This window comes from Oncorhynchus mykiss, chromosome 13 (genome assembly GCF_057628025.1).
Source record: "Oncorhynchus mykiss isolate SJ-2025 chromosome 13, ASM5762802v1, whole genome shotgun sequence".
NCBI lineage: Eukaryota > Metazoa > Chordata > Actinopteri > Salmoniformes > Salmonidae > Oncorhynchus > Oncorhynchus mykiss.
In genome coordinates this window covers 58,638,765-58,661,781 of record NC_143034.1, presented here as the reverse complement: position 1 = coordinate 58,661,781, position 23,017 = coordinate 58,638,765, and the positions used below count along the sequence as shown (strand labels likewise).

The window sequence follows — 23,017 nt, the reverse complement described above, 5'->3', positions numbered from 1 at the left end:
GCCGGCCACTTAGCTTCCTCGTCACCATATCTGGTAGTGAGTGGAAACGCCAACCGGATGCTTCACATTTATACATCCGGTGAAATATCTGTCTCATTGTTCTGTCTGTGGAGATTCCTCACGCCCTTGAGTCCTCAACTCGTTCTTCTTCTTTGGTGTGATTTAACGGCGGTTGGCATCCATCCAATATATGTTGCATTACTGCCACTAACTATACTCGGGTCTATCTATCCCTTATGCTTTACGGAACAAAATTAAATACCCAATTCCAATATTTAAAACCCTATCTGGACACCACCACTCAACACACCTTGTAACTCTTCTGAAGTAAAATCTTGTACACCCAAATATTTCTCTGCAGCTGCCACCAGAACCTCTATTTTCTGGGACTTACGTTCCATCCCTGTGGTTGATAACCACTGCTATAAACGTTAAGAAGCCAATCTTACTGAAGCATATGTCACTCATAGGCCTATCCTTCTGTGCTGGCACAGATCTACGACTCACACAGATCCTCTCAGGATCCCTCCCCCTTGAACCGGATCCCTCACCCTTGAACCATCTTCCCCTACTTTCTTCACTGCTTCAGCATACGACACCCTCTGCACTTCTCTAATCCTGGTAACCTCAACCTGCCTCTCTCGCAACAGACACTTCTGATCCATGGGCACCCCTAAAATTAACCCATAGCGCTTCTTTCTCCAATACTACACATTCCTTTGTCTCATGCCCTTCTGCACACTTCTCACACCTCGGAACCTACCTCCTACACACTGCTGCCACGTGCCCATAAGCTTGACACCTGTAACAACCAAATGGATTCAGCACAAAAGCTTGTACGGGATTACTGAAATATCCTAACATCACTTTGTCAGACAAAGACTCAACATCAAAACTCAAAAGAACAGATAATGACTCCTCTGTTTCACCACTCACGCCACCCTGTCTGCGTCGCACCAAACGACAAGCATCACAAACACCGGGTATCTTCCCCTTCATCTGGTCCACATTCACATTTACCGCTACCCCAGTAATCACTCCTTTCAATGGCACCCTGTTCTTGAGAAAAGAAACAAGTCATCACTCTTGTCCCCATTCATGTGGCGCAGAGCTACCGCTCCCTCTGACTGACAGAAATACAAATAATTATCACAAGCCCACTTTGGGTTATCTACACCGACTACACAGCACCCAACTCCGTTATCACCCACCCTGAAACCACATATGGATCAGCCAAAAAGCAGGGGCCTACTTTCTCCAAAAATGTCACTCCTACTGTAACAGACTCATATTTATCCTGACCATCGGTACAAGGCTCAGGCTCCAAGAACCTCACCAAACCTGGTACCAAAAACTGGGCCACCTCTGGTAATTCGCCCTCATTCACTTCCATTTCGCCTCCAGAACTGGATCCGGTGTACGGCTCACTCTGTTTGCACTTGCTACCAGCCTTCTTCCACCTCCCATCTCCCTTTTTTTCGCCATCTTCAACAGATTTAATTTCACCCTCTACCACACTCACTCTCTTCAACCACCACCCCTCTCTTTCCCTCCATTCTTCCACCGTATTCCAAAAATACATCCCCATATGATAATATTGCACTTCTCCCAACATACATCTAGTTTTTATCCTCTCATGGGACTCACTTTCCTTCTCCCTTGATCAAAGTCTCCATTCCTCTCCTTCTTCTCAACAAAATACATTTTACACTGCAGTCTTAATTTTCAACCAGTAGGCAGAGATGGTTTAGTTCATCCCACCACATAATATGTTTGTCATCTGACAGTAAATAAAGTACCTCAACCTACTAAAGCTTTTACCAGTCCAATTATATCTGATTATATTCAATCACTGATTAGCCTACTTCAAGGAAGGGAATAAGGAAGGATGCTTTTTCAAAGTATTTGAACAAGGCCTCAGTAGGTTTGAAGATGAATCCCACAACAGAAGCATTCATGGGAGAATATTTGTAGAGAGATGGAAGATTACTTTCACTTGACTCTGTCTCACACACCTACAGTGCTTTCAGTAATGATACTCCAGCGTCTTCAGGGGTAGACCAAGCTTGACTCAAACTAACCCTTCACCTGTTCATCCAATACCTGAGCCACGATGCCTAGCTGTCGGAAGCTCTTAACTAGGTGGGATGCAACACTATCCCCTAGGAAACGCACATCATCCCACTTCTGATAACACATCAATTTTGTTGGGTACCCGACCGGGACTCAAACCTGCGTCCAAACCACTGCACCATCAGGTCCTCTTGTGTTGAACGAAGGAGGCTGTAAAACAGTATCGTACTGTTCAACTACTGCTATTTGACAGCATTCTTGTATATTATAAGGTTGATGCTACATCAGAGAACAGCATCCTCACACTACATGTGTTGTAATTCATTGTCTCTATCAGCAGGACCTCGGGATAGCTTGCCCAAACAGTGAGCTGGACAATTTAGTTTTCTGTGTGCTCTGCCAGTGTCCTGCAGCTCACCCTGTTAATCAGATTGCCTCGCCAACATCTACCAACGTTAGTTTCCTCTGAATTGTATTTTCACTGAAAATTGGTCATTAACATCTCATAAGAGTTTCTGCACAGCCTGTCTATGATGCTGTGTGGGAAAGTTCCAACCAGTGAAGTAGATATAATTTGATAGACTACAATGAACAAACCTTCCGTCTTTCAGTCTTTCAGTATTAAGTAAAACAAATTCACTCCCATGACATGCTTACATGATAAGTTTGAGAAAGAACAACATCATTGTCAGCCTGGTGTTCCAATCCTAGAACCATGGAAAACATGTTTAATTGTCATATCAAAACACAGATTCAAGCCATATCATGTCTCCTTCTGTTTAATTGTCATATCAAAACACAGATTCAAGCCATATCATGTCTCCTTCTGTTTAATTGTCATATCAAAACACAGATTCAAGCCATATCATGTCTCCTCTGTTTATTTAATCTGGTTTTAATTCTCTGGAAAATAATTGTACGTTGGCAGATTTTCATCCAGTTTGGCCAAAACCTTCAATAACATCAATTTATTAAACATAACTATGCTGATACCATATTATGGTTTTCCTTTTACTATGTATTCATGGCATATCCTACTTTTATTTTTTAAAAGCAACAAGATTTATCTGTCAGATTGGCCATGAGTATCATAAACAATTTGGTTCATTTACAGTATTTTATGTTTATTATTTCCATAATACAGAGAGGCTAGTTGTCTGCCAAGATAATAATGGAAATGAAGGCTAACATCCTGAGTCAACTACATGGAAGTGTTAAAACTCCTCATCTACAGCATGTCAACATTCAGAATCTTGTGCAGGTCTCAACAACTTGAGATCTGATAATAGAGTTTTACTTGGAAAACTTCTACTAACTGACAAGACAATCGACTCGTTTAATTAGGGTGTTTTTCTGTAACCAATATCTTTACTACGGTTACAAATCTCAGTGAAAACCAGGCATTCCTTGGTGATGAGTTCATGAGGTAAATCTTGGAGCTGAGATTCATAGGCCTGTGTAGTCCAAAGGGAAGAGCAGCCTCAACAACCACAAGGGATTTGACGTGCATGTTGTCATCTTTCCTCTGCCCACCCATCTCATTCTGCCCCATTTACTCTTCATGTGGATGTGGTCTTGCGGTCTAAGTAGATGATGCTTGTCTGTCTTAGTAGGTTCAGGAGAATGGGGACGTTTGAAAACATAGGGGCTTCTTTCATGATTATGTAAAAAAGAAATACAATTATAATATGGTAACTAACAATGACTAAGTGTATGTAGGTGTACTGCCTAGGCAGGATGTGGTAAGAAAATCAGAGAGAGATGGATTTCTGTCCACTGGACTTTCAGTTTGTCAGTTTTGCCATGACATATTCCAGGTTCCTTAGTGTGTGGTCTTCTTTGGTGTCTTGCCAAATTTGGCATCAAACCCGAGACCTTAAATGAAAAAGCACATGATACAATTAAGACAGTAGAGGTGTCTAGTCATCTTATCAACCAAAAAGAGACTTCACTACTAGTTGAGGCCTATGAGCTCCAATGGAACATCTCCATAAGCAGCTGAAGAGCAGCTCAGCATTTCAACTACGAGGTGAAGCATAAAGTTACTACAGACAAAGATGCACATGGTGGAGTGAGATGGTGAGCGAGTGAGAGAGAGAAACAGAGAGATAGTCACAACATCAGAGAGATATTAAGAGTTAACAAGTTAATGTTGTTACTCACCAAGGAACACCAGGATAGTGCCGACCCACTGCATGGTGTTGAGGACGTTGCCGAACAGAAGGACAGAGCCCAGGATGGTAAAGAACTTCCGTGTGGTAGTGACGATGGAGCAGGTGAGAGGGCCGAAGTACACCACAGTCATGAAGATGAAGGTCTAAGAGAGGAAGAGGAGTGAATGACTGTTACTATAAAAGACCCTCTGCAATGAGAATGAGAGCAAAATAGAGAAAGACCACTGTAAACCAGATACTGGCACTTATCCATAAGAATCACATGCATGTGAACCAATTAAAATGTAGAATGTGATTTGCAGCCATGGAAATGTTTTCCTTTTAACACACACACAGTCACACCCATGTGAGACCCACCTGGCCTAAAGCACTAGTTATTCCAAACAAAAGGATGTTCCAGAAGATGCTGGGGTGACGGTCTGTGAAGCTCAGGAAGTCCCATACCTCACCTGTCCACAACACCCCTGAAAGAAAAACATATGGGATAATTTACTGAAAGTGACACAATTCAGCATAAATTGATTTAATTTTTCCTGCATGTAACAATTGCTTTTTTTTTTTTTTTTATTTAAAAAATGTAACCTTTATTTAACTAGGCTGTTTGATTCTTATTTTTTAATCTCAAGTTATAGGATTGGTTAGCCTTTTCTTCTGCTACAAATGGGGGGAGAAGCCAATTCATTATTTTAATTGTTTTGGAATCAAACCCATGCTGAGATTTGGTTCCATGACTTTATGGTGAAAATGCCTCAAAATCAACAGTGGATTAAGGGCTCCCCCTACTGGTACAGGGCAGTAACAGCAGTTTGATTGGGTTGAATAGAACTGGGGAAGTGGGGACTGCTTTGGCCAAAACCGAAAAACAGGTTTTTGATAAAAATAAGGCTGTAGAAAAGCATGAGATTGGGACACTTAGACTGAGAAGGAGGATCTGAGATGAAGATATTTTATTGAATAAATAATGGTGTATGTGGTAGAGATGGGGAGTTGGCAGAGATAGAGATACAGAAGAAACAAAGCAGAGAGATCAGACAAAGTGTATATTTTCACACTAGTGAGGGACAACAGGTGTCTCACCTAGTCCCAGCACCAGGGTGGACCACATGTTGATGTTGAGCATCATGTGGTTGGCACTGGTCTGGAAGAGATTCCTCATGTGGTCCTGGGCCACACCAGTCAAACCGTCCATGGTCAGCGATAGCAGCTAGGATACAGGGAGAGAGAGAAGGTCACATTTACAAACCCACAGAGGCACAGACAGCAAATACACATATAGGCAGAGAGAACCACAGACGAGGTCACAGAGATAATAACACAGGCAGATGAGGACAGTTACACTCACCAACAGGATCTCCCCGAAGCCGAAAGCAGATTCTGTGGAAGTGACACTCTTGTTGGGTTTATAGAGGAACAGGGCCACCCCGCTGACGATCAACAGCACACACAGGTACTTGGCCAGTGGGTATTTCTTCCTCAGTACAAATACACCCAGAATCATCACTGTGGAACCAAAGGCAAAGGGATGTGAGGGGCGGTTATCAGCAGCAGCCATCACTGGTCTATTAGGTTGATGTGCACATAGAAAGACAAGTCAGCCAGGGGGTAAAAACCATGGCTGTGTAGATTAATGGGCTGCACGTGCTCCAGGGATAAGACTGGTCAGTGTATTACTATAGAACACACTAACACACTTAGACAGTGTTTACATATTGCAACATACTGGGTGGGACAGAAGACTAGGCTCATGTACTTATTGTTAGCATGAGACTTGCAGTCATAGGGTAGTCTACATGTGGAGTCAGAGACTCACAGCAGGTGCATGCAAATAGAATGTATGTTCATTAAACAGGGACACTGAGTTTGGAAGGGCTGATGGGATGTGTAGTTTAAAAAAGGTGCAATATGCAGAAATCACACAGATATATCCTGGTTGCTAAAATTCTAATAGTTTGTCAAATGTCAGTGTATGTGACAAAACAAGCCATGTATAGTGTAAATAATCATTGTACCATACAAAACCCAAAGTAAAAGATGCAAAAACAAAACTTAAGAAAGGGAAGGATAGAAATAGTGCACATAGAACAGATACACCGCTTCTTAGACTGGCTTGCAATGAGAATGACAAATCTATAACTCATATTTCAATGTGAATTTGGTTCGGTCACCCAAAAAGTTACATATTGCAGCTTTAAAAATGGCACTGGAAATGCAGATAAGGGAGTCTGACTGGCACTAAAACATGACACACTGCTGCAGTAAGAGGCCATGCAATAAAATAAGGCAAACTAAACCCTCAAACCTGCACTGGTCACCAAGCCAAAGGCTGCATATGACTTGTTTATTACATATTCAGGTGTTGAGAGTGGGGTCAGGATGAGCAATAATATAATTATTACACCTACCTGGGATGGGCTTACAAGACTTCCCCAACACCTGTGACAACAATAGAGAGGTTGTTTAGATATTAAAATAATAAAATATCACAACAAATTATGATGATGACAGCGAGACACTGTATGGGCTGAGGGATAAGACTGACCTGTGTGGGGTAGTTGACATACTGTAGGGCAGAGTTGCTGGATACCATGGCTCCAAGATAAGACAGGGAACACACTCCATAGAGCCAGCTTTTGGTGTGGTCTGGTCTGGAACCCTCAAAAAACTGAATCACTAATGGGGAGCAGGTAGAGAAGAGACATCTATAATACATGGAGATTCAATACCAACAGACCATTGAAACACCCACAGGGGGCAAGATATGTTGGAGATAACTGTGTTGGACAGAAAGTGAAAGGCCACGATTGATGACTATGTGTGGTTTACTCACAGATCCTGGCAAACCCAGCATTGATGATGCATTGGATGAATACCAGCGTTGTGGCATAAACAAACTTCTCCTTCTTCTCCCCTTCACCATACTGTCCTCGGGTACTGGGTAAATCAGGCAAACAGCATTATGACAGTTTATCAGTGCAACCACTCATGTTAATCCAGAGTTAATCCACTTCTTATTACACATATAAAACAGGTGTGACACACAACAACACACAGGCCTTGATATTCAAGCAAGGGAATTATTTGTTAATTAAACTGTGGAGTATCTGTAGGCTATAAAAAGAGAATGAGAGGGCAGTGTGAGGTACTAGTAGTCTGCTCTGGTTGACTACAGATACAAATCATCACTGGAAACAAGATGAGATTCCTCACCCTTGAGTGACATACCATTCAAGACATATCTACATAGGGATATGGTTTTTTGAACATTTTTAGCTCTGTAGAGTTGGCTCGCCTACATTTAACTTGTTGTACTACAGCATCACCAACTAACATATGTGCACAAATAAACAGCCAATAAAAGCAATGTGCATCAAGAGCCTATGTTTTGAAATCAATGATGTCGCTCGGATGTCAGACCAGGAAACTACTTACATTGTTTCTTGTAATATGCCATAGTAAAAATAACAAACGAAGACTCCGAGGAAACAGACAATGAATCGTATACGCTCGTTCTGCAGTAGCGAGGGCTTCCCTGCTCCCTTTCCTGCAGCCATGCTGTCCTCTAGCTGTCCGGGTATGGAAACCGATACAGATCCGATCCCCGTACCCCTCAAAGCAACGTCCCGCTCCACAATCTCAGATATCACAAGCCCGGAAATGGTGACGCTATAACGTTACCCTAACTGGGCAGACAGTTGCTAATGTGACTACAGATCAGTCCGTGGTTCCTCTTCAAATATTTAGCTAAATGTCCCTGTTAGCTAGCTGACTTTGCTAGCTAGCTAACGTTAGTTAGCCAACGTTAGATTGGTGGGTTGGTTGTTAGCAATTAGCTAAATCCATCATTGTTGTCAATCCAGCTGTCGCAGTATAGTGTTGACTCCGGAATATATGTCCTTAATTGCAGGTCTCCCGTACTAGCAAACGTTACTCCTGTCCCGATCCAGGTTATGTCAAAGGCATCCCATTCGGACAATTCTCCCGGTGGAAAGGATACCGGAGTGTAGTTGTTTTCATTGAGATACGTCAGAGAACAAGCTGGCTCAAAGACCTCAGTGGTTCATTAGGAGCCCTCAACGGATATGCCTGAGTTTGTAGCTACTATTCCATTCATATAAAACAGTGTTGGCAGAACGCAGATGCTACAATTTACAACTATGCATGAACCATGTGATTTGTTTTCTCATTTGAATCAACTTATATGCAGCATACAAGGTAGCTCGTAAATGTTCTTATTTTTGTTTATGTATAAAAAATATTCAGCTGTAATATATATGATCTATACTCTTTGATTTATTGTTCATTTAAATGGCAGTCTACACAGACGACTATTGAAAACATTTGCGGGGCTTTCTCGAACTTGTCGCGTGTCTTTTTTCGTACTGGGATGTGGATGGATTCTATTGGTTCAAATAAGGCAACAAACCACTAGATTCGGCCATTGAAACAGACGGACAAGAGAATGGGCGGGTCTTCTACTCCAGAGATACAGCGACACGTGTGAAGACAAATTTAACAACATTGTAATGCACCACATTTTAGCATTGTTCAATAATCATGACTGAACCCATTCACTATTGGTTTAATGTCCATTTAGTGTTAGTGTCCACTGTCAAACTAAAAACATGTTTAAACAACGTCAATGCTTAAAACGTGAAATTATACAGGAAAGTAATGGAAGAACACCTACATATTGGTGAAACAATGTCATTTTACACCACAAAACAGTATGGTAAAACGTATCCGAAGCTGGGGGAAAGGACAACTATGTCCAAATGATTCAGACTACCTTTACATCAGAAGAGAGCAGAGGTTCATGCTCATGCATGACACTACATGCATTTCAAACTGATATAGGAACAGCCACTATTGCCATAAACATTGCTCCTCATCAACCTGAGCAAGGGATAGGTCAAGTCACAAAGTGAGTACTCACTAGGTATACTCACAAACCAACTGTAAAAACATTCTACTAGGCCCTAAATATGGGAAATGTCTATCATAATGAACAATTACTTCACAAACTGATTCAAAAACAATACATTCACCCCCATCAATGGGACAAGAGAATAGAAAGACAAGATCCAAATTCATGATAAACATTGGGACCCAGAAACGGACATACCCCGTTCCGTCTTTTGTCTTGCCCATTCCCCCTCTTAATGGACACACGCAATCCATGTCCCAAGACTTAAAAATCCTTCTTTAACCTGTCTCCTCCCTTTCATCTACACATTTGAAGTGGATCATGGCTTTCACCTGGATAGTCTGTCATGTTTTGTGTACCTCCAAACATTTACTTATGTATATGAATACATAAGAAAAAATGTAGACATTTTTTTATAAATTGAATACCTGATTTCCCACCAAAATGTCTGAACAATATCTGATTTGATAAAAAAAATAATCTAAATGTTTGGAGTTTCTTCATTCATTGTCCAACTGTTATATATATATTCTTTAACCTTTGAACAATTTTGCAGACCCTTGCTAACTTATGGGAATGTTAAATAGACATATGGAAGTCTAATGAACACTTAGTTATTGTGAACAAAAGTTCCATGAACTATATTTTGGGGAAGTGATCCGGAAGCCAAATGTTTTGTTCAGTTATGATCTCCTGCATGGTGTTGATGAAGCTGCCTTCCAATACCACATTTCATGTTGCATCCATACTGTGTGTTTTCTTACAGGTTTGTGTGATGGCAACAATGGACATAATCCTACATGTTTGAAGCAAAGATTGTTAAACTATATGAATGTAATTATTTTTTAATGCAAAATGAGTGTGTCATAGGCCTACTAAGCTAAATCTCAATGATGAGTTGAGCACTTAGAAATGGTAGATGTAGCTAGCTAGTATACTGACAGAGTCAGTACAATTCAGACATGCACTATTGACAACTGACTGAGGCCCAATTAACTTGTTCTTCAACTTTCAGTTCAAATGTTCATGAGAATACATAGGTATTGTAAAGGGAGATTAATAATCAGGGTATGAATACAATTTTTACTCTTTGGAGTGCACACATACATATGGGGTATGGTAGTAACGTTAGGTGCAAGACGCACCGGTTTGGGTCAAGAACTGCAACGCTGCTGGGTTTTTTCACGCCCAAAAGTTTCCTTTGTGTATCAAGAAGGGTCCACCACCCAAAGGACATCCAGCAAACTTGACACCTGTGGGAAGCATTCGCGCCGACATTGAACACCTTGTAGAGTCCATGCCCCAACGGTGGGATGATGTACATTCTCTTTTGTGTAGGTCACACATTTTTTATATATTTTGAAATAAAAAATATAATTATATGTGCCTCAGTTGCATACATACACTGGGTGTATTTGCATACATCAATACATTTATATAAAGGGTAGAAACAGGGCCGCAATCAAAAACACATTTAAAGTTTAGATCCCACCGATCAATGCATTTAAAATCAAAACGCATGGCTCTAGATCCCACCGATCAATGCATTTAAAATCAAAACGCATGGCTCTAGATCCCACCGATCAATGCATTTAAAATCAAAACGCATGGTTCGAGATCACACCGATCAATGCATTTAAAATCAAAACGCATGGTTCGAGATCACACCGATCAATGCATTTAAAATCAAAACGCATGGCTCTAGATCCCACCGATCAATGCATTTAAAATCAAAACGCATGGTTCGAGATCACACCGATCAATGCATTTAAAATCAAAACGCATGGTTCGAGATCACACCGATCAATGCATTCAAAATCAAAACGCATGGTTCGAGATCACACCGATCAATGCATTTAAAATCAAAACGCATGGCTCGAGATCACACCGATCAATGCATTTACACTGTTGAGATCATACATAATATTGATATTGGTAAAGTTCTAGGGACTGGGGAGAAAACACAATAAAAAAAAATATTAAGGGAAAGATTTTCTGCCCAAATGACATCAGTTTGACCGGCTGTATGGGGTAAAGCTGTGAAAATGATTTCAGTTCGGTTTTGATGCATTTGTGTGGTTGAAATACTATCAGCTTTTATGATGAAGACAGCACCTCTACAGATGGTATCTGAGCATGGCATTCTCTCAAGAATAAATCATATTTCTCCACTCCTGTTCCAAATTTAACCCGACATTTAGTGTATAATTTTACTGCAAGAAATGCTTAATTCTGCAGGAGTTATTAAGGCTATGTGAGAGGTTATAGACCTAGTCAGTGCCCCGATTTCACAGTTCCCTTGACATGCCATAGGCCTATTTGAAGTTCCGTCTTGTAACTGTCAAGTGTGTATAGCGCCTCACAATCACACACAACACGGCTATCATCCTCTTTTACCACTTCACCAAATCGTTTCCAAACATTACTTTTCTGGCCCTCCATTCTCTTTGTTTTCAACTCTCCTGTCGTAGCTTTTGTCTTATTGAATTAAAACTTGAACGATGTCCTTTTTGACTCCGTGGATTGATAACTTTTTCTGCCTGTTCCCAAAAGTATTACTTGGCGATTGGCTGTGTGGGCTATTTGGCGTGCCTACAGTTAAGCCCTGCAGATTAGGTTTATGCACGAATACCAGATAGATAGCCTAAAATAATGAAATATGAACCTCAATGCAGCCTTTATAAATTGCACAATAATTACACATTTATGGATTTTTTAAAAGGTATTATTTCTCTTTATTCAACCAGCCTGCCACCCGCCACACAATATTTAATGACTCTAAAACCATCCACCCCACAGATATAACCGCGGGAACCCGGGCATCACTAATTAGTACATCTCTGACTCCACACTCTAGCTATAACAAATCTAAGGGTATCAGAGCAAGGCCAAGTTGTGTAGAATGAAAATATGTCACACAAACATTTGTACAATTTATTTACCCCCCTAACCAAGGGGGCAAGTGACTATCAATGTACCCAGAGCAGCAAGTCCCTCTGAGAATCAGGATAGAACACCAATGACAGATTTGATCCTGATCCCAGAGGACCCACTGTAGAGGTCTCTTTTTGTTGATCTTAGTTGAATAGATCTGGAGGCTTGTCATAACAGTCTCTGACAAGGTGGTGGCAGCCATCTTGATTTAATCTATTAGGATAAATCCATCCTCATTAGTCTGAAAACAACCCCATCTCCACAGTCACATGGTGGTTGTGTCCTGGAGGGGTCCACTCATGTAGCCCCCAACCAAATGCCCAACTGTCTGGTAGGGGGCAGAGCCTTGACCTGAGCAGCCTGTGACAGGCGAGACTGACAGGCCGCGGAACAGGAGGTCCATGGAGGGCAGCAAGGGCTTGAGCAGACTGACAGGGCAGAAGGCAGAGCCTCCATGGGGAGTGAAATTCACCTTGTTGGGGTCAGGGCAGGATACCTGGAGGAGAGGCTCTCTCTGACAGGGATACCTGGGGTTGAGGGACAGAAAGAGATGATTAGCCCAAATCATTTCTAATTACAAAGTCGGTGTGTTTCAATACTCACATAGCCTCTTCACACACTACGCGTACTCGCTCACAGCCTTCAGGGGGCTCCCTCTGGAAGGAGTAGGTCTTGTTGGGACGAGGGGAGGAGGGCTGCAACAAGGAGGGGTCCAAAACTACTGGAGAGGGGCACACGGTCTCACAGTCCACAGGGTCTGCACAGAGCAGGAAAAAAATGATTTAAAAAAGGTACACTATGGTATTTAAGTCATTCAAGTCTAACAAACCATCCATTTACTCACCTGGCTCTCCCATGGGGCAGGGAGACTGAGATGGGGAGAGTAGAGCTGGGTTCAGGGAACAGGGAGACTCAGATGGAGAGAGCAAAGCAGGGTCGAACGAGGCAGGGGAGGGTTCACTCTGGGTACCACTGCTGCACCTCTGGGCAGGAACTGGGGCTCTGTGGCCATCTGGGACATCCAGGATCTAACAGGGGAACATGGAGAGGGTACGGTGAGGCTATGGGACACTGGCCATTGGAGAGAAATAAGAGCTAATTGGCTGTCACTAGAGGGATCCAGTGGATCCATAGAGGGTTGAGATCATGGATCTAAGCCAGCCGGTACCCAAGCAGATATGCTGTATTTAAACATGCTCACCTTGTGCTGGTCCTCAGGTGTCTCTGACACAAAGACCCCCTCCAGCTCCAGATTCAGACCTTCCACACTGCGCCGCAGCCGAGGGGCCAACCTGCTCAGGGGCACCGTCTGGGGGGTGAAAATGGAGCACAGAAGTGTGTATGGTCTGATTTGATCTGTTCCACACAAACGGGCTTGAGTGTGAGGGTATGTACCAAAGGCCATGTAGCTACACATATGAGTACGAGTGTATTCCTGTCAATGTGCATTCCTGTCATAGCGTGGCGATGGTGCAACCAGGCAGCTTGATGACACCAGCTCCTAAGAAAAGCAGTGCTGTTTTTCTAGCCCTGTTGCTAACGTCTCTCTACTCTGCCTGAGAAACTCAGGAGGCCAACCATCAGTGTTCTGTGTCAGTGAATACTCCGAACACCTCCTGGGTCCCACTGTCTGCATACATGATCTTACGTTACTGTCATCCAGGGGACATTCAAAATCAAAAATAACATTTTAAATTCAAGTAAACAAGTTGCAGTATAAATAAGGACGGGTTCAGAGTACAGATCAAATCCACAGTATTATGGGGAGGGCTGTATAGGATGTACCTGTGTAGCGCCTGGCACATGGCCTCCAGGTAGGGGGTGGTGGGGACGCTCATATCCCCCAGAGGGAGGGGCGTGTCGGGAGCGCTTCTGCAGCTGGTGCTTGAGCTTAACCACCTGAGGCCAAGTCATAGAGGGAAAAGGACTTAGAAGAGACACTCGTCTTTCAGAGGAAAGAATGAGGGGAGGACTAATTCAACAGGGAGAGAGGGGTGTGACTGGCCGAGTCTCTGCAGACAACAGGAGAGTAAAAATAGTCCCATCTCTGAGATTTACTGGTGTATTGTGAGAATGATGTTTGATTGACAAGCTCCTGGTTAAAGGACCTTTTTTAGTAAACATTTACATTCAAAGAAAGTACTCACATCCCTCAAGTGTTCAGCGCTGCCCCATGATGCTGAGCGTTTGTGTCCGCCAACACTTCTTCTTCCCCGAGTCTCCTCTGCCCAGGAGCTGGGAGTCTATGGAAGGAGCAGGGTTGTTATAGTAACCAGCCACACATTGCTTATACAACTCTGCACACAACACACACTTTCTGAAAAACTAAACTGACTTGAAAATAGTTTTTTGCTGTGGAAACTTTGCAGATTGGATTGGAGTCAGACAGCATTATGTTCTTGTCGATCATTTAACGACACAACTGGTTACTTTATCTACGAGTTCTAAGATTGACTTTTCAGTAGAACATTACAGAGTGTTGAACCCGTTTTGCTCTTCTCTCGCTGTACAATTGACACCTATGGAAGTGAAACATCACCCGAGCTACATGATTTGACTAGAGTACAGAAGTGGTGCCCTACAGCTGTCAGGCACACCTGCCAGCTACACAGCTGTGCAGAGGCAGACAGGCAGGCGAGGAGTAAACCACTGTTGCTGACAACACGCCCTACAAATGAGTAAAACAAAAACCACAGCAATGCAAATACACAAGTGACACATGTCAGCTACAGCAGCACAGACACAGTTTAACATTAGTACACAAAACATGTAGACTGACAGCTGTATTCACACAGAATAGGAGACCGCCACAGAGTTTGGGTAATCAACACGGTGACATCCTGTGCTGTCCCTACTTCATTCATCACAACTGAGCTCCATGTCTTCACATGTAAGAGGAGGAAGAAGAGAGGACAGTGGAGAGTTCCTACCGACATAGGCCCCACTCCTCTAATGCCCACAAGCCCTGGGGTGAGCGTTGCTGGCAGACGGGAGGATGTGGGTGTGTGGCGGTCTATCTGCTGAGCTGCCCTCCCTCGTCTCCACACTCCGGCTTCACACACAGCCTGGACAGGATCCTCTTGCTGATGGCCAATTTCACCTCAACATCAATTTATTTTTTCCTGTTCTGCCTCCCCCTAACTTAGCTATTTTCTCTGGGCCTCCTCTCCTCCAAATGCAGGTTCCTCTCCAGGTCACGTTTCCCCAAAATGCAGTCTTCTCTCTGGGTCTAGTCTCCTAGAGCTCTCAGTCCTCTCACAGAGTTCCACACTGATGTCATGACGCACAGTAGTGTAACAGAGTCGGTCCCGGGCTATAAATGACAAAAAACCTTGACGCCATCTTACGCCCTAACTGGTGGAGCCGTGGTCAGAAATCGTGGCTAAATGTGTCACGGAGGGACAGTCAGTTACCCAACCCTGTCAGTGTAGTGTTACTGCTCCCTACACCCCCCCCCCCCCCCCCCCCCTTTACACCAAACATGACTGGAGAGATCACGGGACACAGGGCTATAAAAAGATCCGGTCAAAAGGTGATGGAATGTTCTGGGTGTCTAACGCTTTGAATCCCAGTTCAGCCTCGTGCTTTATTTGATGTAGATTTACTTTTAAATATTACAAAGGGGTTTTGAACCTGTTACTACAAATTGTTTAGATTGGGTATCTCTTTAGTTTGTGTGTTTGTGGCAGAAGGGAACTCCCCCAAATCCACAAGAAGCTGGTTGAATGGGAAAATGTGACAGTTTCATTACTGAAGAAAGGAGATAATGGCAGACAATAGGAGACAGTTATATCATCTTAAATAAAGCAGTGAGGGGAGGGGGGGGCTGTATAATGAGGTTGAGAGGGGTCTGTTCTGTACAATAGAGGGCAGGGGGTTTGTTCAGTATAAACTGTGTCAAGATTGAGGGCACCGTGGTGGAGTGTGGTTAGGTTAAACCAGGCTTTGTGCACCAGATGGGGGGTTGAGGTTGAAGAGACAGTAGAGGATGAAGAGAACAAAACAACTATATCCAGTTGGCTGCCTTCAACTGCTCCTCAGCTTCAGAATGGAACTGCTAGACACCTGCAGCACCAGCCTCAGATAGCCTCACTTGGTCTTTATATTACAGAATAGGACAACAGTGTTTATAACACACATTTTCATAGATTAGAAGTCTGGCCATTATAAGCAACAACGGTGACAAATTGAATGGGGAGCTACAAATGGCATTTATTTATTTAAAACATTATTACCCCCTTTTCTCCCGGTATCCAATTGTTAGTAGTTACTATCTTGTCTCATCGCTACAACTCCCGTACGGGCTCGTGAGAGACGAAGGTCGAAAGCCATGCGTCGTGCGAAACACAACCCAACCAAGCCGCACTGCTTCTTAACACAGCGCGCATCCAACCTGGAAGCCAACCGCACCAATGTGTCGGAGGAAACACTGTGCACCTGGCAACCTGGTTAGCGTGCACTGCGCCCGGCCCGCCACAGGAGTCGCTAGTGCGCGATGAGACAAGGATATCCCTACCGGCCAAACCCTCCCTAACCCGGACGACGCTAGGCCAATTGTGCATCGCCCCACGGACCTCCCGGTCGCGGCCGGCTGCGACAGAGCCTGGGCGAGAACCCAGAGTCTCTGGTGGCACCGCTAGCACTGCGATGCAGTGCCCTAGAACACAAAAGCCATTTTTAGGGCGATTTGTAGGAGGCCCTAAAAATGGCTTTTAAGCAATATCAACACAGGCTTGACAAGAGTATAATCCTCTCGGTTTCAGATCTATAGGAGTTAATGGATGTTAATGTTAAATTCACATTTGGGCTGTGACTGAGTCCGGTGAGTTTACCTGTGTGGCCTTGTCATTGACACAGGTGACTCCTTGGCTCTCTGCCTCCTTGGGCCACCGGCCCTGCAGATATGGTCCAACAATTGTATCCAGGGACAGGGTGCGACGAATGGTCGGCTTTGGGGGGCGAGACTTGCTCCTGTCGCCTGAAGGAAACAGCCAAAAGACATCACATTTACTGATATGAAACGTTTCTGCTTTATACTGTGTGTGTGATGACGTCAATATTTGTAACAGAAGACAGATGCTAATCTTGTATGGAGGGCTGTTGTGTGACGGTGCCCCAGTGTGACAGCATATTGTTCTGACAAACTCAATGCTCAGCCTACCGGTGCAACGTAGTTGGAACAAATAGTCACATCATAAAAGGAGGCTCAAAACTACTTTAGCACCAGCAGGAGTTCATAAAATGGCCTCCCCCGGCCCCCACCTCCCCTCGTAGGGCTTGGTGAGCTCGTAGTACAAGTAGGTGTGTATTGGCAGCTCTTTGTAAGTAATCTCTGGCAGGTGTGAGCCAAGCCACTGAGCCTACAGCAAAGCCCTCCAAAGACATGTTGCACAAGACTGGCAACGATTCTACTCCTGAAACCTATTCCCCAACTCATACCACTTCCCTCCACCCCACTTCCCAGGGCAGACAGGATGTATAAATAAACACCACAGAACAAGCACTAGAGTTACTGGTGCATCATTACAGTGTACTGTTGAAACACACTGGAATTACAGGCCACAGGGCCCAAAACAAAGGTCCCTTAAAACCTCTATCGACATTGGCACATACAGAGGTAAGTAGTGTAATTAAATTACACTCTTAAAACACCTTCAGAGAGTTCAGGATCAATTAGAGCTGGGGCAATAAAAAGAAACATTAACACTGACCATTTATCAAGGCCATTTTACTGATTAAAATAATCACGATATGTAGCGTATACTAAAGCTATGTGATGTTTGATAGTTGTCACCAAACCTGATGCGGTAAATAGAACATGTGCTTACTCTGGCTCTACCAAACAGCTCAAAGTTACAGTGCAGGTAGGGTGGTCTACACGATGAGATTAAAACGGATAAGAGCGAGAATATTTGTATTTGTCAAACGGCAGTCAAGCATCAATCATGTCACCAGAACAATACCCTCTATCTATTGGAATAGAGCATCAAGATCACCATGCACTTTCATCACCCTGTGAAGTTCAGAACTTATTTCATCTGTAGCCTAATAAACTGCATCGTTTCCCCCAGTAATAATAAGAGGACCACACACACCATATCATCTCGACTCCAAGTTCACTTCAATATGATGGTTATTCAGTGGAGGCTGGTGTGAGGAGCTATAGGAGGATGGGCTCATTGTAAAGGCTGTAACGGAATTAATGGAATGGAGTCATATTTGATGTGTTCGATACGGTTCCATTTATACCATTCCAGTCTTTACAATGAGCCAATCCTCCTATAGCATCTCCCACCAGCCTCCACTGCAGTTATTATATCAATATTTGCTAATAAAGGCATTTCCACTAGTAATTCTCACATAATACATTTTACTGACACAAAAAGATCCCACCATTTCAAACAAACAAATAAACTGTCGACATTTATAAAATTGTACCGAAACTACTTGTAGTGACTTATTTTTTATATGGTACCACTTTAGTCGCATTAATACTCTGGATGGAAACGTGGTTAATCAAATTGTATTAGTCACATGAGCTGAAAACAACAGGTGTAGACCTCACAGTGAAATGCTTACTTACAAGTCCTTAAATCAACAATGCAGTTTAAAAAAATATGAATAATAAATAAAAGTAACAACTAATTAAAGAACAGCAGTAAAATAACAATAGCGAGACTATATACAGGGGGGTACAGGTACAGTCAATTTGCAGGTGCGCCGGTTAGTCAAGGTCATATGTACATGTAGGTAGAGTTAATAAAGTGACTTTGCATAGATGATAACAGAGAGTAGCAGCGGTGTAAGGGGGTGGGGGGTACAAATAGCCTGGGTAGCCAGTTGATTAGATGTTCAGCAGTCTCATGGCTTGGGGGTAGAAGCTGTTTAGAAGCCTCATGGACCAAGACTTGCCGCTCCGGTAGGCTTGCCATGCGGTAGCAGAGAGAACAGTCTATGACTAGGCTGGCTGGAGTCTTCCTCTGACACCGCCTGGTATAGAGGTCCTGGATGGCAGGAAGCTTGGCCCCGGTGATGTACTGGGCCGCTTGCACTACTACTAGTGCCTTGCGGTCGAAGGCCGAGCAGTTGCAATACCAGGCAGTGATGCAACCAGGATGCTCTCGATGGTGCAGCTGTAGAACCTTTTGAGGATCTGAGGACCCATGTCTCCTGAGGTGGAATATGTTTTGTTGTGCCCTCTTCACGACAGTCTTGGTGTGCTTGGACCATGTTAGTTTGTTAGTGATGTGGACAGCAAGGAACTTGAAGCGCTCAACATGCTCCACTGCAGCCCTGTTGATGAGAATGGGAGCATGCTCAATCCTATTTTTCCTGTAGTCCACAATCATCTCCTTTGTCTTGACCACGTTGAGAGGTTGTTGTCCTGGCATCACACGGCCAGGTCTCTGACCTCCTCCCTATAGGCTGTCTCGTCGTTGTCAGTGATCAGGCCTACCATTGTTGTGTCATCGGCAAATTGAATGGTGGTGTTGGAGTCGTGCCTGGCCGTGCAGTCATGAGTGAACTGAGCACGCACCCCTGAGGGGACCCTGTGCTGAGGATCAGCGTGGCGGATGTGTTGTTACCTACCCTTACCACCTAGTGGTGGCCCGTCAGGAAGTCCAGGATCCAGTTGCAGAAGGAGGTGTTTAGTCCCAGGGTACTTAGCTTATTGATGAGCTTTGAGGGCACTACGATATTGAACGCTGAGCTGTAGTCAATGAATAGTATTCTCACAAAGGTGTTCCTTTTACTGAGAACTCTTTATGATGCCATTCCAATCATTTGTGATGTAATTTAAAAAAAGCATGGAACTGACAGAACTATTTATGATGTTCCAGTTATGTGGTGTAATAATGAATTGGAAAAAACATGACATTTTCAAATTAAGTAGCACATTTCTGTTTTTATAACACTTCATTTTATAGGGTCCTACAGAGACCCACAGCAAAACACAAGCTTGAGCAGGGTGGGGGATGGTTGATGCATGGTGGAAATTAGGCTATATTCACTGTAAATCGGTGGTCTGTTCAGAAAAATTGAGGCCAGAGGCTACTGCACGTAAAATAGACCCATGTAGCTAAGCAGTAAGATACTATAACAGTTCATCATTATAGATAGCCCACATACCCGTTAGACTAGTGATAGACAGCAATAAAAATGCAAACTCTAGCGACATTCCCACCATAGTGTAATATTTGGCAAGTGACATTATTTGGCACCAAAATTAGAATTTTTATTTACCAGTCTTGGAATCTTTGCAGCGCGGTTGTGCTTTGTTGTGAAGCTGGAATGGGACAGTGGCTCGAAGTGGTTGTAGACAAGGGGTGCCCCCCCGAGCCGCTTCACTTCTGCACGACATCCCCCCCCCCCTCCCCTCCTCCAAGTGCAAAATGAAGGAGCCGAAAACACTTCGACAGGCAACCGTATCAAAGATCACAATCAGTAGTTTTAGCTACCTCTTCTTCAGTTTAAATTAGCCAGTATTTCAATATTTATGTTAAGTATCCAACATGGTTAGCTTCTTGCTAGCAGCCAGCCTTCTTTTGTGATGACCATGATTTCCTCCAACTTTTCTCTCGAACTAAAATAAATAAATCTAAAATATTAGCCCTGCATTCAGTTCACAATAAAACTATTAAATGCCCAACCTGATCATCCACCGTTGGCTATTATAACTTAGTTTACATAAAGTTATCAGGCTACACAGTTGACAAAATATTGCCAAATCTTGTCTGAAACTGACAACAGCTCAACGAGCTAAATTCTCGTGTCCAATTTACTTACAAGTGGGCGAGGCGAATGACACATCCTTGATCTGGTTGGGTACTGAAAAATACGACTTCCCTTTTATTGGTCATAAACTTTATCTATCAAGGGTCTGCCCTCGAAAGTCATAATGTTCCCTCCTAGTTGATTAAATCTCAAACCAGCAGTGTACACCTATGCCTTTGCCCCCACAATACATTCGCACACATTCCTCTTTAATGTTCGAACATTATGGATTAAACTCCTTATCAACACGGATTAAAAAAATATAAAAGCAACATGCAACGATTTCAAATATTTTAGTTTGTTTGTTCATATAAGGAAATCAGTCAATTGAAATAAATAAATTAGGCCCTAATCTATTGATTTCGCATGACTGGGAATACAGATATGCATGTTGTTCACAGATACCTTTTTAAAAAAAGGGCGGGGTGTGGATCAGAAAACCTGTCGATATCTGGTGTGACCATTTCCCTCACACAGAGTGACACATCTCCTTCACATTTAATTGATTAGGCCTGTTACCCTACTCCTCTTCAATGGCTGTGCAAAGTTTCTGGATATTGGCTGGAACTGGAACACACGGCTGTATACGTCGATCCAGAGCATACCAAACATGCTCAATGGGTGACATGTATGGTGAGTATGCAGGCCATGGAAGAACTGAGACAGTTTCAGCTTCCAGGAATTGTGTGCAGATCCTTGCGACATAGGGCCATGCATTATCATGATGAAATATGAGGTGGTGGTGGCAGCAGATGAACGGCACAACAATGGGCCTCAGGATCTCGTCACAGTATCTCTGTGCATTCAAATTGTCATTGATAAAATGCAAATGTGTTCGTTGTCCTTAGCTTATGGCTTCCCATACCATAACCCCACCGCCACCATGGGGTACTCTGTTCACAGCATAGACATCAGCAAACCGTTCACCCACACAACGCCATACACACGGTACAGTTGAAACCGGGATTCATCCATAAAGACCACACTTCTCCAGTGTGCCAGTGGCCATGAAATTGAGCATTTATCCATTGAAGTCGGTTACGAAACCGACCCTGGTGTGGACGACGAGCACGCAGATGAACTTCCCAAGATGGTTTCTGACAGTTTGAGCAGAAATTCTTCGGTTGGGCAAATCCAGTTTCATCAACTGTCCAGTTGGTTGGTCTAAGATGAGCCCACAGGTGAAGAAGACGAATGTGGAGGTCCTGGGTTGGTGTGGTTACATGTGGTCTGCGGTTGTGAAGCCTGGTTGGACATACTGCTAAATTCTCTAAGACCACGTCGAGGTAGATAATAGTAAAGTTAACATTAAATTATCTGGCACAGCTCTGGTGGACATTCCTGCAGTATGCATGGCAACTGCATGCTCCCTCAAAACTGGAGACATCTGTGGCATTGCATTGTGTGACAAAACTGCACATTTTAGAATGCCATTTTATTGTCCCCAGCACAAGGTGCACCTGTATAATGATCATGTTGTTTAATAAGCTTCTTGACAATCATCCACCTGACAGGTGTGGCATATCTTGGAAAAGGAGAAATTCACTAACAGGGACGTAAACACATTTGTGCACAACTTTTTTGTGCATATGGAAAATGACTGGGATCTTTTATTTCAGCTAATGAAACATGGGACCAACACTTTACATGATACATTTATATTTTTGTTTAGTATATCATTTATCAAGACATGGTCAATATTGGATCAACTTGAGTGTTAAAAAGGCCAATATACAAGCCAGAATGTTGAGTTCTGTTCAGATATTGCAGCTTGCCCATAGATCTACCAAATTATGTTAGCTGACGCTGCTGAAGTAAGACATTGAAAATCAGAGCTCTTATCATATATTCTGAAATAATATGACGCAACAGACCTGCGTCAAGGGGCCCCTTATACAGTTCAAACTACCCGGGTTGAGGTTAAATTATTATTGATTTATTAAATCGCACCCACCAATATGGAACCTCAGCTAACATAGTATGTCACTGGAAGACAGTATTTTAACCATATAATTAGGAATTAGAATAGTATTTAATAGGATCTCTATGACTAATGACAGACTCAATTTATGAGTATATACTGTAACTAGGCAAATATCCAGACGAGATCATGATGAATTGGTTTGAACTAGCATGG

The 23,017-nt window shown here is 43.2% G+C and overlaps 2 protein-coding genes across 3 annotated transcripts; both read right to left on the bottom strand.

Annotated features, from left to right (window-relative positions):
* Positions 1-2,836: 2,836 nt before the first annotated feature.
* Positions 2,837-8,620, bottom strand: LOC110486696 (solute carrier family 35 member B1). Its single transcript, XM_021558475.3, has 9 exons — positions 7,677-8,620; positions 7,075-7,178; positions 6,787-6,917; positions 6,650-6,680; positions 5,590-5,747; positions 5,325-5,451; positions 4,605-4,711; positions 4,237-4,390; positions 2,837-3,948 (listed from the first exon to the last, which is right to left on the bottom strand). The coding sequence occupies exons 1-9, from the start codon at positions 7,796-7,798 to the stop codon at positions 3,896-3,898; spliced, it is 987 nt and encodes a 328-aa protein (XP_021414150.1). The 5' UTR covers positions 7,799-8,620; the 3' UTR covers positions 2,837-3,895.
* Positions 8,621-11,882: 3,262 nt separating this feature from the next.
* LOC110486695 (protein FAM117A) lies at positions 11,883-20,936 on the bottom strand. Of its 2 annotated transcripts, XM_021558473.3 has the most exons (8): positions 20,350-20,936; positions 16,938-17,083; positions 14,253-14,348; positions 13,891-14,004; positions 13,307-13,414; positions 12,950-13,133; positions 12,709-12,862; positions 11,883-12,632 (listed from the first exon to the last, which is right to left on the bottom strand). In XM_021558473.3, the coding sequence occupies exons 1-8, from the start codon at positions 20,465-20,467 to the stop codon at positions 12,371-12,373; spliced, it is 1,182 nt and encodes a 393-aa protein (XP_021414148.2). In that variant the 5' UTR covers positions 20,468-20,936; the 3' UTR covers positions 11,883-12,370. The 2 variants fall into 2 exon arrangements, with proteins under 2 accessions (XP_021414148.2, XP_021414149.2); XM_021558474.3 differs by lacking the exons at positions 16,938-17,083; positions 20,350-20,936 and adding an exon at positions 15,036-15,543.
* Positions 20,937-23,017: the final 2,081 nt, after the last annotated feature.